Source organism: Anomaloglossus baeobatrachus, chromosome 8 (assembly GCF_048569485.1).
Source record: "Anomaloglossus baeobatrachus isolate aAnoBae1 chromosome 8, aAnoBae1.hap1, whole genome shotgun sequence".
NCBI lineage: Eukaryota > Metazoa > Chordata > Amphibia > Anura > Aromobatidae > Anomaloglossus > Anomaloglossus baeobatrachus.
In genome coordinates this window covers 75,261,692-75,277,910 of record NC_134360.1, presented here as the reverse complement: position 1 = coordinate 75,277,910, position 16,219 = coordinate 75,261,692, and the positions used below count along the sequence as shown (strand labels likewise).

At 45.0% G+C, this 16,219-nt stretch overlaps 1 protein-coding gene and 1 long non-coding RNA gene across 2 annotated transcripts in view; one reads left to right on the top strand and one right to left on the bottom strand.

The window, feature by feature from the left end:
* The window catches only part of TEF (TEF transcription factor, PAR bZIP family member), a 63,830-nt gene extending 61,119 nt beyond the window's left edge, over positions 1-2,711 (bottom strand). The window contains exon 1 of the mRNA XM_075321801.1: positions 2,568-2,711. Coding sequence (XP_075177916.1) covers positions 2,568-2,658 — 91 coding nt within the window. The 5' untranslated portion in view covers positions 2,659-2,711. The remainder of the gene's footprint in view (positions 1-2,567) is intronic.
* The window catches only part of LOC142249861 (uncharacterized), a 63,048-nt gene that overhangs the window by 4,383 nt on the left and 42,446 nt on the right, over positions 1-16,219 (top strand). The window lies entirely within an intron of this gene.

Below are 16,219 nucleotides of genomic sequence, written 5' to 3'. Positions count from 1 at the left end.
GCACAAACGACGGGGGCGGGTACGATCGATCGTGAAATCGCACGATCAGTCGACTCGTGTAAAGCAGGCATTAGACTTACCATAGCACTTCACATGGTGGCCATCTTGGAAACAGAAGAAAAGGAGAGTGACAGGCAGAGCAACTATACCTGAGAAATGTGTAGTCACTTTTCAGTCTCAGGGTGGAGTGTCCCTTTAATTGTTGGGAGTACAAAAAAAATTACAGCTTTCACTTAAAGGGGTTGGCACATCTTAGACAATTCCTTACAGAACAGAACGCAGGACCTTATTCACTATGGTAGGCTGCGGCCAGCCAGGTGTTTTCCTTGGAAGGGAAATGTAGTATTACATGGCAGCCATTTAGAAGAATAAGCAAAGGACATTTGGAAAGGGGTTCTTATTATGAGACGACCCATCAGACATTCATAGCATATCCATCAGCCCCCACCTCAGGGTACACCGTGGTCCCAGTCTTTTACATATCTCCATTTAGTGCGAGTTTGGATGGAAATAATGTGAAGAGTCTTTTTAAGGACACCTGTAACATGGTCAAAGTGACCGTTTTTTGCTCATTTAGTATTTTTTTTTTTTATAACCTCCATACAGTTTAGAGATATGTGCTTTTTAACTTACTGCTAATTTTTATGGTCTTTACCAGGTTCTGTGGCTCATAGGGTAATAATGTAGAAGAACGCAGGCAGCGTTCGAAACGCGTAGCCTTATGCCGTATATGGGCTCCCTATTTTTGTCATCACATTAATTTTGACGTCCTTCAATAAAATTTTGCAATAGTTTTACTACAACTCCGGAAGCTGGATTTTTTCTTCTTCTATTGGACCCTTGCACTGCCAGAGTGTTATCCGTGCATGCCGGACCTTGCCCCAGTTGAGCTGGATCACCTTCCTTCGTAATAATGTAGAGCAGCCTAAAGACACACCCCAGAGGATTAAGTGAGACACGCCCCAGAGGATTATGTAAGATAATGCCACAGAGGACCCTGTGAGACATGCCCCATGGGACCCTGTGAGACATGCCCCATGGGACCCTGTGAGACATGCCCCCAGGGGATCCTGTGAGACAGGCGCCCAGGGGATCCTGTGAGACAGGCGCCCAGGGGATCCTGTGAGACAGGCGCCCAGGGGATCCTGTGAGACAGGCGCCCAGGGGATCCTGTGAGACAGGCGCCCAGGGGATCCTGTGAGACAGGCGCCCAGGGGATCCTGTGAGACAGGCGCCCAGGGGATCCTGTGAGACAGGCGCCCAGGGGATCCTGTGAGACAGGCGCCCAGGGGATCCTGTGAGACAGGCGCCCAGGGGATCCTGTGAGACAGGCGCCCAGGGGATCCTGTGAGACAGGCGCCCAGGGGATCCTGTGAGACAGGCGCCCAGGGGATCCTGTGAGACAGGCGCCCAGGGGATCCTGTGAGACAGGCGCCCAGGGGATCCTGTGAGACAGGCGCCCAGGGGATCCTGTGAGACAGGCGCCCAGAGGATCCTGTGAGACAGGCGCCCAGAGGATCCTGTGAGACAGGCGCCCAGAGGATCCTGTGAGACAGGCGCCCAGAGGATCCTGTGAGACAGGCGCCCAGAGGATCCTGTGAGACAGGCGCCCAGAGGATCCTGTGAGACAGGCGCCCAGAGGATCCTGTGAGACAGGCGCCCAGAGGATCCTGTGAGACAGGCGCCCAGAGGATCCTGTGAGACAGGCGCCCAGAGGATCCTGTGAGACAGGCGCCCAGAGGATCCTGTGAGACAGGCGCCCAGAGGATCCTGTGAGACAGGCGCCCAGAGGATCCTGTGAGACACGCGCCCAGAGGATCCTGTGAGACACGCACCCAGAGGATCCTGTGAGACATGCCCCAAAGGATTATGTGAGGCACGCCCCAGAGGATCCTTTGAGACACACCCCTACTTAGTAAAGGCCATAAAAATCAGCACTACATGAAGAGTGCCTTATCTCTGGTACTATATGGCAGATAAAAGAAAAAATAACAAAAATTAGAAACTAAGAGGAACGTTGGGAATAATACAAGCAAAAACTGTCCACTTTAGAGCCGTGACAGGTCCTCTTTAACAATCAGGGCAATAAGTGGTAAGTAAATAGACTGTCAGTATCAGGAATATTGCTTCACAAGGTGAAGAGGAATGAGAATTTTGGGAAAGCTGCGGAGGAAGAAGGGAGCTGATTTACAAGTCCGAGTCTCACTGGGGTGCGGTGTGAACAGGCAGAATCCTGCAGGAAAACAAAACCCAACGCACTTTGTGCCGTCTCAAAGCTGTTTGCAGTAAGCAATAATCTTCAGGGGATAATTCTGCAGAGATATTTCTTATAATACGTCCATGTCACTCACAGATGGCCATGCTGCCATGTTTACGATGGTCACTGCTCGGGATCGAGTTCTCTAAGGAACACCCCACACCCTATTGCGCATACAGACGAAAAATAAAAATATACTTTGCCTAAAAAATCATTTATATACGAAGACTTGATTAGGGCAAATCTTAATCTTTAAGATTTAACTTTAAAGCATATAAACATAAAGATACAAAAGTGAAATAACACTCACCTGTGCTCTGGGGGGGGACTTGGTATTCCAGGAGGGATTTTAACATTTCTGGAATATCTAAAAATCCTTGAATGATTTCACTTTTGGACATTGTTGCCAGATTGCAGCCGCAGCAATAGCTCGTGAACTCACTGTGTCATTTGCCTGGGATTTCCAGGATAAGAATCTGGAGGGAGGAGAGAGCCCTTGGCTATTACAGTCAATGATTCTCCAATAGCTGTGAATGGGCGGGAGAAGTGCCAGGCACTGAGATAGGAGCCAGCGAGGGGACGGGCGCGATCTGTTACCTAATCAGAGTGCGGAGTGTGCAGAAGGAGCGAGCGCCGTTACACCTGCGTGCTGGAGAAGTGCACGCTCCTGGTCGAAACGTGTTTCCATGTAGTGTAAATGCTGCTTTTTGCCCCGTGCACGTTAATTGTTGTGCGCACGGTGTTTTTGATGCGTTTTTTGGTGCACTTCGTGGCCCAAATGTGCACGTCTCTCATCATGCCAGCAAAGTCAATGAAAATTCTGAACTGCTGTGCGTACGTTGCTTATTTTTTACTTGCAGATTTGGTGCAGAAAATAATCTGCAGCATGTCAATTATATTGGTGCCTCTTTTTAGCCCTTCTGTGCCGCCCCCGCGTCAGCAGCTGGGCTGTTCGGATCCAGATCCGTGGTGGCTCGAGGGACGTCCGGACCCGGGGGTCGTGCGGCCACTCCAATTAAGGGGATATTTACAGGGAACGGTGTGTTTACAGTTCGTGACGCCACCCGTGGTGTGTGGTAAGGTGGAGTACCACCGCTGCAGCTGGGGATTACCGGGTGGCGATGTAGTGGGCAGCCAGGTGTTTAACCCCTCCACGGGTAGGGGGGATGCCCCGGGACTCGGTGATGGTGGCAGGGATGTGCCGTTGGGGAGGTAAGGGTCACTTGCGTACTCACTCACTCCAATAACGCTGACACCGACAACTTGGTAAACCAAAGTTCTGGACATCGCTGCCGTTGAGGGGGAGCGCGTTTGGGTCCCGTTTCTGGTGGTTTTGCCTGTTGATCTGTGACCTTGCCCTTGGCACCTTGTTCTCTTTCTAGTTGGCCCATGTAGCTTTTAACTAGTCGGGTCCTGCTCCCCAGTGTGGCTAACTGAGGGAGCTTGCTCTCAGGGTTCACGCTTGGGACCCCCTGGACCGTGTGTGTGTGTGGAAAGTCCTATCCCCCTTACGCTAGTACCCCAATTTTGGAGCGGGTGGAGAGCGGATCTTGAAGGCTCCGTTCTCATCGGATGAATTGTCAGGTAGCCTGAAGCTACTCCCTGACCTAGGGTACACGTACCCCGTTGTGCCCTGGTGTGATACCAATGTGATATGACTGAAGTTTGAATGACTATTAGATAGGGATCATAATCATAAGATAGGAGTGATCCCAGATATTATTTGATCCATCAATAATTCAGTATCAAAGAAGATGTCCTTTGGATAATATTTCACTAATGCCAAGGAATACATGTCTTGAAGCAGTTTTAGATAATAAGGAAGTAACATTTACAGTTCCACTTACAGGAAACTTGTGGTTAGCTTAAAGACAGTTTTAAGGATGAAATTTACGGCTCATTGCAATATTTCACTAATACTGGTCAAACTGTGGTCAGCCAGTTGTCAACTGACAGGATGTGCTGGAAATGTGCAGGAAGCTGCCGTTACCTACAACATTTTGTGGTCAAGTTACATGAACATGACTCAGCTGTCATATGCTGGTGACCATTTAGACACAACCTACAATATTTTCCTATAAAATATACACCGAACTCGCTTAAGGTAGGGAAATACCTTCCAGGACAATGAAGTGTACGTACGCACTGTTCCTGTGATGCCATGCCATGTTGATTCCTTCATTAACTCGAGTTCCCTCCGATGTGAAAGGATTGCTACAACATAACGGTAATGTTGATGCATATTTCTGTTATTGTATAAGTTTCTATGACTATAAGATTCTAAATGCCTATGTACCATTGATTATATTCATGTGCTATTAAAATAAATAGTATCTTGCTATAAAGAATATTAGTATTCGTGCCTGATTAGGATATCAGTGAGCGCTTCGTAAGTACGGGCTTTCAGCCCCCTTTTTTAGTAGAATTTAGCAAGACATAAATTGGCGTAGTCGGCAGGATTACTTCTATAAGAAGTAATTAAACTAATTTTTGTAATTTAGAAGTTAAAAACATATATTTGGCAAATTTCCAGATATTTTTCAATCTTTTTGCATAGTGTCAAAATGTTCAGAAAACGTAAGGATAATGTTAAGGAGGTTGTTGTGGAGATCCCCGGCTGGACTGAGGCTCCCTACAATCTTATAGCACATGAATTGGTCAATTGTGGATTGGCAGAACAATGGCAGGACAAGCTTAAGGGTAGTGAAGCTACTGATGTGAATGTATTCGGTAGTGTCCCTGTGAAAACAGGTGATGTAGTGTCTTTAGGACGGCGCATCTGGATTTTGGCAAGTGCATATAGTGTAATGCATGAGCGTAAGCTAAAGATGCAGAAGAAAAGTTCCCAGGTGGAACAAAAGATGATAGAATTAGGTTGCCTGAAAACAGTTATGGAATGTAATACCCGACTGTTGAAGGATAAATTGGAACATTATCAGAATGTGGCACAAAAAGCTGCCATAAAAATTGCTCAAAATAAGTACAAGAAAAGAAGAAGAGGAAAAGTAAATAAAACCAAAGTGCATAAAAGTATCGCCTCAGCTTCTATAAACTGGGATCCCGATACTTGGGATGGGGATGTGTGGGATTCATCTTCATCATCTGATGAGGAGGATTGCCATAAAGGGAAGATTCAGGCTAACCCAGTAAGGGGTCGCCTAGAGAGGACAGAGAATGAGATCATCCGGGAACATGTCCGGGATGGTCAGGGGAATCTGCAATATGACGAAGATGGTAATGCCATCACAAATGAGAAAACGATTCCTCATGTAAAAAATCGAGTAACCATTGAAGATTACTCTCAGGGAGAAGTTGATAGCATTTTAACACAGTTTAGACAAAAACCAGGAGAAGGAGAAATTCCCTGGTTGGTCAGGGTGCACGATCTCGGAGGAGGTGAAGTGCACTTTGATGCCGGAGACGTGGCAAAATTTGTCACCATGTCTCGTGACCCAGAAATTCAGAGATCAATAAAAAATTATTTTGTTGATCATAATGAGCATGGTACTCAAAACTTAATCATGATCTTAGCCCATGCTTTTCTGGACAAATATCCATCAGAAGCAGACTTTCCTATCAATGATAAACCTTGGTATACCTTAAAAGATGGTATGGAAAGGCTGAAGGAAGAAGCAATGAGGAATGCTCTTCCTCTTTTGGGACTGGATGATGATTATCTCCAGTACCCATTGACAGCCAGCATAAGTAATAGGCTGGTTAAACATGCTCCTCCAGCATATAAAACAGTTATTTTAACCTTAACTGTAGCGCTGACTGGAGAATCAATCGGTGTAGTTCTAGGGAGGATGAAGGAGTTACATGATATGGGACAGTGGGATAAACCATCCCCTGGAGGCCATGTTGGTAACAGTAAGCCAAACAATCCTGATTGGAAAGAGAAATCAGTAGGGGAGGCCCCATGGGTGCCTCGAAAAGACATGTTCCAGGCTTTGCTTAAAGCCGGGATCAATAAGGAAAGGATTGATGGAAAGGAGACAGGAGAATTATGGAAGTTGTACAAACAGAAAGTTCTATCTGCAAAGAAAGTGACCACTACAAATGTGGAAGGGGGTTCAAAAACCCCCAAGGTAAAGAAATCAGAAGGAAAAGGGGAAAACCCCCCAAAGAAAGTGTCTTGGGAAGATTTTCAGTCAGTTTATCCATTGGAAGAACTGGCTGCAGCCGTGGCCACAAAGGTCACGGAAGGAAGGGCTAATGCACAGACTGAAGTCTGTGTAAATGAAAGTTCAGAAGGAAGTGATTTACCATAGGTAGCCAGCCAAGCCCCCCTATTGATAAACAGGGACGAACGTCCCTACATCAATCTTAGCATACATTGGAAAGGGGGAAATATTCAAAGAGTCCCAGCTTTGATTGACACGGGGGCGGAGGCTACTTTAATTCATGGAAACCCAGAAAAAATAAAAGGACCTCGAGTAAAAATTGCTGGACTAGGTGGTCAAGTGATCACCAGGGTTCAGACACAGGTAGCTTTGAAGATAGGTAATTTACCTATCAAGCAGTATACGGTGCTGGTAGTACCTATACCAGAATATATTTTGGGAATTGATATCCTAAAATGGATGACTCTTAATCTAACCGAAGGAAAATTCTCCTTTGGGGTTATGTCTTGTCATAAGGAAATGCAGATCTCACATTATATCAATGATATAATGATACAAGGACAAGATGAGCAAAGTGTGAAAGATCAATTGACAAAACTGGTTGCTCATATGTGGAGTAAAGGATGGGAAATCAGTGATGCCAAGGTTCAAGGACCGTCTCAGGTGGTAACATTTCTAGGGATTCAGTGGAACAAGGGGCACAGAGAGATCTTGCCCAATGCCAGACAGAAAATTATTAATTTTCCGGTCCCTAAATCCAAACAGGAGACTCAGTCTTATATTGGATTGTTTGATTTTTGGAGACAACATATCCCTCATTTGGGACAAATGTTGGCTCATTTGTACAAAGTAACGAGTAAAAAATATGAGTTCCAATGGGGAGAGGAACAGCAAAATGTGTTTGAGATGGTCAGGGAAGTGTGGCAAGACATTGAAGGGATTATTCAATCTACCAAGACCACTGTATTTCATGTCGATGCTCATGTCCCTACTAACTCACTTGAACGTTTGTTTAATTCAGAAGCAGATAAAGCAGCAGCCATCAGACAAATCAGTCCAACAGTTGACAAGGCAAGGTACAGCTGTTTGGGCACACCAGAAAGAGCCACGCCTTATTCAGCAGGTTTAGACCTCAGTACATTGGAAACTGTCGTGGTACCCCCAGGTAAGGTAAAACCAATTTCAACAGGATTGGGTTGCCATATACCAAAGGATCATTATGGTCAAATAGCCACTTGTTCTAGTTTAGTGTTAAAAGGAGCCATAGTGGTGGGAGGGGTAATAGATGCAGATTATCAGGGAGAAATCAAGGTACTGATGCTAAATTTGGGAAATGAACCTTTGATATTGATGAAACACCAGAAGGTGGCTCAGATGTTAATAATTCCAATAAACTTGTCTGAAATAAGAGAAGGAACTGCCCCAGCAGAATTAACAATACGGGGTACTAAAGGTTTTGGATCCTCTAATATTACAAATGTAGGAGCAAAAATATGGATTCAAAACCTCCAAGGACCGCCCTCAGAGACAGAGGTAATAGCGGTCGGAAAAGATCGTACTTTCCTGATAATGAGACCAGGAGTGGGGAAGTGGGAATATGTCCCACAAGAAAAAAATGTTATTTACGAGAATAATAGTGTATCTTTATTTGCAGAAGGTGTGGTAAATAAGCGGAATCCATGGTATCGGTTACTGGGAAGAGCTCGATAGTGATGAGATGGAGAAATTCCTGTGTTTCATGTTTGCCTCTCTGGTCGTTGGATGGACAAGTCTACATCAGGAGGAACCTGTGGCGAATGAATTTCTGATGCACCATCACATTTTCAACACACAGATTGCTGGATCTGTACACATTCTTCAGTTACAGCCACCAGTATCCCTTATCTGGATGTCCCGGTATCGATGGAGGAAATCTTAAACTGGAAAAGTTGTTCTGATCATCTTGCTGATAAAGACACTCTAAGTGTTCGTCTATAGAATACTACAGTACCCATTTCCGTAGTGGGATGGATCAATCTTCCATGGTGGCAAGGCAATTTGAATGCAACAGTCACCAATTTGCAATATCTGGCTTTTAAGGGAGGAATTTGGGTACTAAGAAATAAGACTGGACTGACTAACCTGGGATTCATCTCTATGGACTGTAGATGCTTTTAAACCCAGCTTAGTGGAAAGGACAATTCATGATATGTTATGGCCTTATGCCAATATGTTCATAAATGGGACTAGTGAAACTTGTAGTAACATATCGGGAAATGTAATGTGTAATGATTCCTTTGAATATCGAGCAAATGCCAAAACACATGATATTCAAGGGAGCTTTTCAGATAATATTGCTTTTAGTTTTAATATACTATACATAGTAGTGAAACTGATTATATTTGTGATTCAACGTTTATCTAAACAAAGACAAAATTTGTGGCAAACAATATTTCTTGGTCATGGTATGGTATATTCCGAGTGATCTTCTTCTAGTGGAATACTGATGATGGAAAATAATCCCTGGGATCAAGGACCGATTGTGATACCAATGTGATATGACTGAAGTTTGAATGACTATTAGATAGGGATCATAATCATAAGATAGGAGTGATCCCAGATATTATTTGATCCATCAATAATTCAGTATCAAAGAAGATGTCCTTTGGATAATATTTCACTAATGCCAAGGAATACATGTCTTGAAGCAGTTTTAGATAATAAGGAAGTAACATTTACAGTTCCACTTACAGGAAACTTGTGGTTAGCTTAAAGACAGTTTTAAGGATGAAATTTACGGCTCATTGCAATATTTCACTAATACTGGTCAAACTGTGGTCAGCCAGTTGTCAACTGACAGGATGTGCTGGAAATGTGCAGGAAGCTGCCGTTACCTACAACATTTTGTGGTCAAGTTACATGAACATGACTCAGCTGTCATATGCTGGTGACCATTTAGACACAACCTACAATATTTTCCTATAAAATATACACCGAACTCGCTTAAGGTAGGGAAATACCTTCCAGGACAATGAAGTGTACGTACGCACTGTTCCTGTGATGCCATGCCATGTTGATTCCTTCATTAACTCGAGTTCCCTCCGATGTGAAAGGATTGCTACAACATAACGGTAATGTTGATGCATATTTCTGTTATTGTATAAGTTTCTATGACTATAAGATTCTAAATGCCTATGTACCATTGATTATATTCATGTGCTATTAAAATAAATAGTATCTTGCTATAAAGAATATTAGTATTCGTGCCTGATTAGGATATCAGTGAGCGCTTCGTAAGTACGGGCTTTCAGCCCCCTTTTTTAGTAGAATTTAGCAAGACACCTGGTCCCAGCCCGGTGATGGTACAAGGCCGACGGCTGTCCTCCACGACAATGCCGTGCCCCTTGTCATGATCCCCTACCAGGCCCAGACCAACGTCTGCTACCTAGTACTCCAAGGAGCCCAGCTCCTGACCTCCTCTCTCCTTCACTTCCAACACTACACTGGCCTACTCCTGACACTCCTGACCTCCCCTTAACCAACCCCCCACGTGGGCGACCCTATTCCACTCAGGCCGTCCACTGGTGTCTGGTGCGTGTGGTGCAGAGTGTTCCTAGGATTTTGATTAGCTGGTTTGGACAACACCATGGTTGGGGACCCGTAACCAAGGAGGAGATGGATATTGCACAGAAGGGCAGAGTGCACATTACCCTGTGACGACCTGATAGGCCAGGGCTTCCACCTATTGACTGCATTAAGAAAACTGCATGGCACAAAAACGTGTATGTTTCTGGTGCATTTTTCTGTCAAAAGGTGCAGAAAATTTCTGCACCATATCTGCATTGTGTGCACATAGCCTAAAATGGAAAATTGCTGCAGTTTTTTTAAAGAAGCAGCATGTCAATTCTTTACGGCTATGTGCCCTCGGGAGCTGACACCTGCGTATATATCCATAGGTACGTCCGCAGGTTTCCTGCAGCACCTCCCCGTAATCCGCAGCTATCCATAACTGCAGGATTCCAGCGTAATAGCTGCGGAAAACCTTCGGACAGTCATGTGACTTACCTGCGGCAGTCCCAGCCTCTATCTCCATAGTGGAGGGCCGGTATTTCCGCAGGTATTTCTGCAGGAATAATTGACATGAACTTATGTGCGGCTGCGGGACATCCGCAGCATATTCCGCAGCCGCACATTCCGCAGCCGCACATGCCGCAGCATTTACACAGACACTCCCCATGCCCCATAGGATAACATGGGGAGTGTCTGTACTTGCTGAAACCTGCAGATTTATCTAGAAAATCCAGATAAATCCGCAGGTTTTCCGTGGCAAAATCCGCATGTGCGAGCCTAGGCATTTTTGCTGCTTTTTTTCATAGTTTAAAACAATAAAAGTGAAAAAAAAATGCAGATTCATTTTTGCTATTTTTTTGCAGCGTTTTTGGTTCTTTTTGGTAAATTAAACAAATTTTATCCTCTGCTTTTGTGCACTTCTTTTACGGTTATTGTTGTTTGGTGTTACACTTTGCTTATATATGCGAAAGTATTCAGCCCCCTTGACTTTTTCAACCTATTCCCACATTTCAAACATAAAGATTAAAAAATTAAATTTTATGGTGAAGAATCAACAACAAGTGGGACACAATTGTGAAGTTGAACGATATTTATTGCTTATTTTAAATTTTTGTAAAAAATAAAAAAATGAAAATGGGGGCATTCAATATTATTCATCCCCTTTACTTTCAGTGCAGCAAACTCACTCCAGACGTTCATTGAGGATCTCTGAATGATCCAATATTGTCCTAAATGACTGATGATGATAAATATAAGCCACCTGTGTGTAATGAAGTCTCCGTATAAATGCACCTGCTCTGTGATAGTCTTCGTGTTCTGTTTAAAGCACAGAGAGCATCATGAAGACTAAGGAACACAACAGGCAGGTCCGTGATACTGTTGTGGAGAAGTTTAAAGCTGGATTTGGTTGCAAAAAGATTTCCAAAACTTTAAACATCCCAAGAAGCACTGTGCAAGCGATCATATTGAAATGAAAGGAGTATCAGAATACTGCAAATCTACCAAGACCCGACCGTCCCGCAAAAATTTCATGTCAAACAAGGAAAAGACTGATGAGAGATGCAGCCAAGAGGCCCATGATCACTCTGGATGAACAGCAGAGATCTACAGCTGAGGTGGGAGAGTCTGTCCATAGGACAACAATCAGTTGTACACTCCACAAATCTGGCCTTTATGGAAGAGTGGCAAGAAGAAAGCCATTTCTCAAAGATATCCATAAAAAGTGTTGTTTAAAGTTTGCCACAAGCCACCTGGGAGACACACCAAACATGTGGAAGAAGGTGCTCTGGTCAGATGAAACCAAAATCGAACTTTTTGGGCACAATGCCAAACAATATGTTTGGCGTAAAAGCAACACAGCTCATCACCCTAAACACACCATCCCCACTGTCAAACGTGGTGGTGGCAGCATCATGGTTTAGGCCTGCTTTTCTTCAGCAGGGACAGGGAAGATGGTTAAAATTGGTGGGAAGATGGATGGAGCCAAATACAGGACCATTCTTGAAGAAAACCTGTTGGAGTCTGCAAAAGACCTGAGACTGGGACGGAGATTTGTCTTCCAACAAGACAATGATCCAAAACATAAAGCAAAATCTACATGGAATGCTTCACAAATAAACGTATTCAGGTGTTAGAATGGCCAAGTCACAGTCCAGACCTGAATCCAATCGAGAATCTGTGGAAAGAGCTGAAAACTGCTGTTCACAAACGCTCTCCATCCAGCCTCACTCAGCTCCAGTTGTTTGCAAAGGAAGAATGGGCAAGAATTTCAGTCTCTCGATGTGCAAAACTGATAGAGACATACCCCAAGCAACTGCAGCTGTAATTGCAGCAAAAGGTGGCGCTACAAAGTATTAACTTAAAGGGGACTAATAATATTGCACGCCCCAATTTTCATTTTTTTGGGTTTTTTTTAAATTAAAATAAGCAATAAATATCGTTCACCTTCACAATTGTGTCCCACTTGTTGATTCTTCACCATGAAATTTAACATTTTTATCTTTATATTTGAAGCCTGAAATGTGGAAAAAGGTTGAAAAATTCAGGGGGCCGAATACTTTCGCAAGGCATTGTAGTTGAGGGTGCGGTTAAGGACTCTCAGGATCAGCAGACATTGACTGGTGGCGCCATTGCATAATTTTAGTGTGCCAACCACCATCAAGGTCAGATTTAGGGCTTCTCTTGGCCTGAATAGGGACCTGTGTATTGCAGATTTAACATCTCTCCTGGTTTGTTCATACCTGTGTGAGGAGCCGGTTATCAATCATTATGATGTCGGCAATGACGCTCTGTCAACAAAGGAGGATAGAAGAGGAAGAGCTGCTCTGTTGACGTGAGAAAGCAGGCGAGTCACTTCCGAAGACAGGAGTGATTGTCACTGGGCAGAAAAGGCAGGTAGTTGGCATCTACCTTCTGATAAGTTCTGAGCCCCATATAAAAAATAGCCAAAGTTCCAGATAATCTCTTTAAAGAGTAATGATAGTTCACGGCTCTTTTGAAGATTTTGCATTGGGGCCCAAAAACTTCAACTAATGGGTATAGTACTTGGTGGCGGAAGCTGAGGTCACCATCTTTGCTTGATCACTGCCCTCAATAAGTCAATTGCACGCAAGGCATATGTGCTGTGGCTGTATATACAGACGTGTCTAAGACCGGCAGATAAATGTAGGCCATGCAAAAGGATTGACCTACATCACGGTTTGGCTTTCAAGGGGTAAACATTAGATTATGTAGGTCAGTCTTCTGTTTCACCTGCTTGCTTTGGGCTTTTATTACAGGTAATTCCTTGCATAGGCTGCATAATCTATACACTCCAGAATAATGTATACAGCATCTGCACAGGGATGAAGATGGATGGTAGCCTGAGATATACTCTCTCTGTACTATGACATTGTATCCTGTGGGCAAAATCTATTTTCACATCTCCGATCCTTGTTCCTACAGGAAATCACCTGCTGCCAGAAAGCTATGGCGGCTGCTAATTCCCATTTAAATTAAAAATTAATCCTCAGCCGAGTACACATTTATGGTGGAGTGGGAAGAGAAAGCAGTCATTTCACATGTACAGTGCTGGCCAAAAGTATTGGCACCCCTGCAATTCTGTCAGATATACTCAGTTTCTTCTTGAAAATGATTGTTTGGTATTATTATCTTCATTTATTTTGCTTGCAATAAAAAAATACAAGAGAATGAAACAAAAATCAAATCATTGATCATTTCACACAAAACTCCAAAAATGGGCCAGACAAAAGTATTGGCACCCTTAGCCTGATACTTGGTTGCACAACCTTTAGCCAAAATAACTGTGAACAACCGCTTCCAGTAACCATCAATGAGTTTCTTACAATGTTCTGCTGGAAATTTAACCATTCTTCTTTGGTAAACTGCTCCAGGTCCCTGAGATGTGAAGGGTGCCTTCTCCAAACTGCCATTTTGAGATCTCTCCACAGGTGTGCTATGGGATTCAGGTCTGGACTCATTGCTGGCCACTTTAGTAGTCTCCAGTGCTTTCTCTCAAACCATTTTCTAGTGCTTTTTGAAGTGTGTTTGGGGTTATTGTCCTGCTGGAAGACCCATGACCTCTGAGGAAGACCCAGCTTTCTCACAATGGGCCCAGTGCTTTTTTTGCGCCGGTACGGCGTACCGGAAAATCTGAAGAGCGCCTCTGGCTCTGTCCACATGGCTAATTTGTAAACTATACAAATTAGCCATGTGGAGCGAAGGCACAAGCCAGAGGCGTCACCAGGGGGTGTTGTCGGGCTGTCTGATGTGGCGGTGTGGAAGTCTGCCGGGTCGGAGCCGCTATTCTCTGAGCACAGCTGTCACGCTGACAGCCGCACTCATAGAAGCTGCAGCGCGCAGCTCCCACCGCTCAATTGTCCTAGTATCTGTCAGACGCGAGGACAATTGAAGCAGTGACGCCGGCGCTGACTTCCGGAAGCCAGTGCCTCAGCGCAGAGGCGGCAGAGAAATGCTGAGAAGTGCTCCACTGTGGAGCTGAAGAAGATACGGACGGAGGAACATTATGGGGTAAGAGGGGAGTATTTATGAAACAGTATGGGGGAGAGATGGGGGGGGAGGGAACTATTTGTGGACACACTATGGGGGGACAGAGGGTGGGGAATGGGAACCATCTGTGCACACACTATGGGGGGGACAGAGGGTGGGGAGGGGGCAATAGGTGTATACACAGTATGGATGGGGGAGGGAACTATCTGTGGACAGTATGGGGAGAGAGAGGATGAGGTTTCATGTATGGGGAGAGAGAGGATGAGGTTTCATGTATGGGGAGAGAGAGGATGAGGTTTCATGTATGGGGAGAGAGAGGATGAGGTTTCATGTATGGGGAGAGAGAGGATGAGGTTTTATGTATGGGGAGAGAGAGAGGATAAGGGGTGATGTATGGGGAGAGAGAGGATGAGGTTTCATGCATGGGGACAGAGGATGTGAAGCAAACTGGAAAGAAATTTTGAGGACACAGAATAAAGAGTGACATGGTATGAGGAGCAAGTGGGTAGGATGGGGAGTGAGGTGGAAAAGTATATGGACACACAAGAGGTAGTGAGGAGACTGTAAGGGATGAGAAGAATGTGAGGGGCACAGAATAGAAACTGGGTAGTGGAGGGGGTGGTATGGAGAGGGGGCAGAATGGGAGGACAGTGTGAGGTTATAGCAAGGAGGGGGAGTGTGATGAGGGCACAGTATAAAGATGGTGCAGTATAAGGGGACACAGTGTAAAGGACACTGTAAACATTAGGCTCAGTTTGGAAAGAGGGAATACTCCTTCCCTCTTTCCAAACCTTGGTCCCACCTTAGGCCTAAGGCTATGTGCGCACGTTGCGTAAATACATGCAGTTACGCTGCGCTTTGTAGCGCAGCGTAACTGCATGCGTCCTGCGTCCCCTGCACAGTCTATGGAGATTGTGCAGGGGCCGTGCGCACGTGGCGTTTTAGAGCGCAGCGCTTCGGCTACTGCGTAAAAAGAAGTGACATGTCACTTCTTCCGTGCGCTTTGCCGGCAGCTCCTGCTCTGTCTATGGCAGGAGCTGCAGGCAGAGCGCATGGAATCGGCTTCACTACGGACATTTCTGCAGCGATTTAAAGCGCACATGTGCTCTTCAGATCGCTGCAGAAATTTCTGCAGTGAACTGTACGCAACGTGCGCACATAGCCTTAGGCCTTGGTCCCACTTGCGCATTGCTTCTGATGTGAGCGCAATGGGACTCCCACTGATCAGCTGATTATGGTGCAGGTGTCCGGAAATGCTTATTTCTGGACCTGCTCCGTCCTCTGATAGTGTCCACGGCCGGGTACTGCACATCCACCTCATTGATTTTAATACGAGACTTCTGCCACTATCAAAAGACGGAGCAGATCCAGAACTGAGCACTTCCGGCCACCTGCCACCACCGGCACCTAGAGTAGGGAATTGGCGCGGTTGCCAGGTGCCGGACCCTGACCAGTCAGACATTGGTGACCTATCCTAAGGAAAGGTCATTAATGTTAAAGTAGTGGACAATCTCTTTAATAAAGTCTTGTGCCGTCTGACAAGTTAAGGGTTACTATGTTTTTATTTATGTTAGGAGCATTAAAGGGATTGTCCAAATTTGTGATGAGTCTGCAGTCACTCCGTGTCACTCTCTGGCTGCAGCTTTCTGAATTCTCACATTGTGCACTCTGCACGCTGTCAGGATTCTCTGGTGCCGGCGGTGAGAGTGGGAGGTTATGAAGCTGCAAGTATGCGATTTACATAGATGTGGTCACGTGCTGAACAGACATGCTCAATGAA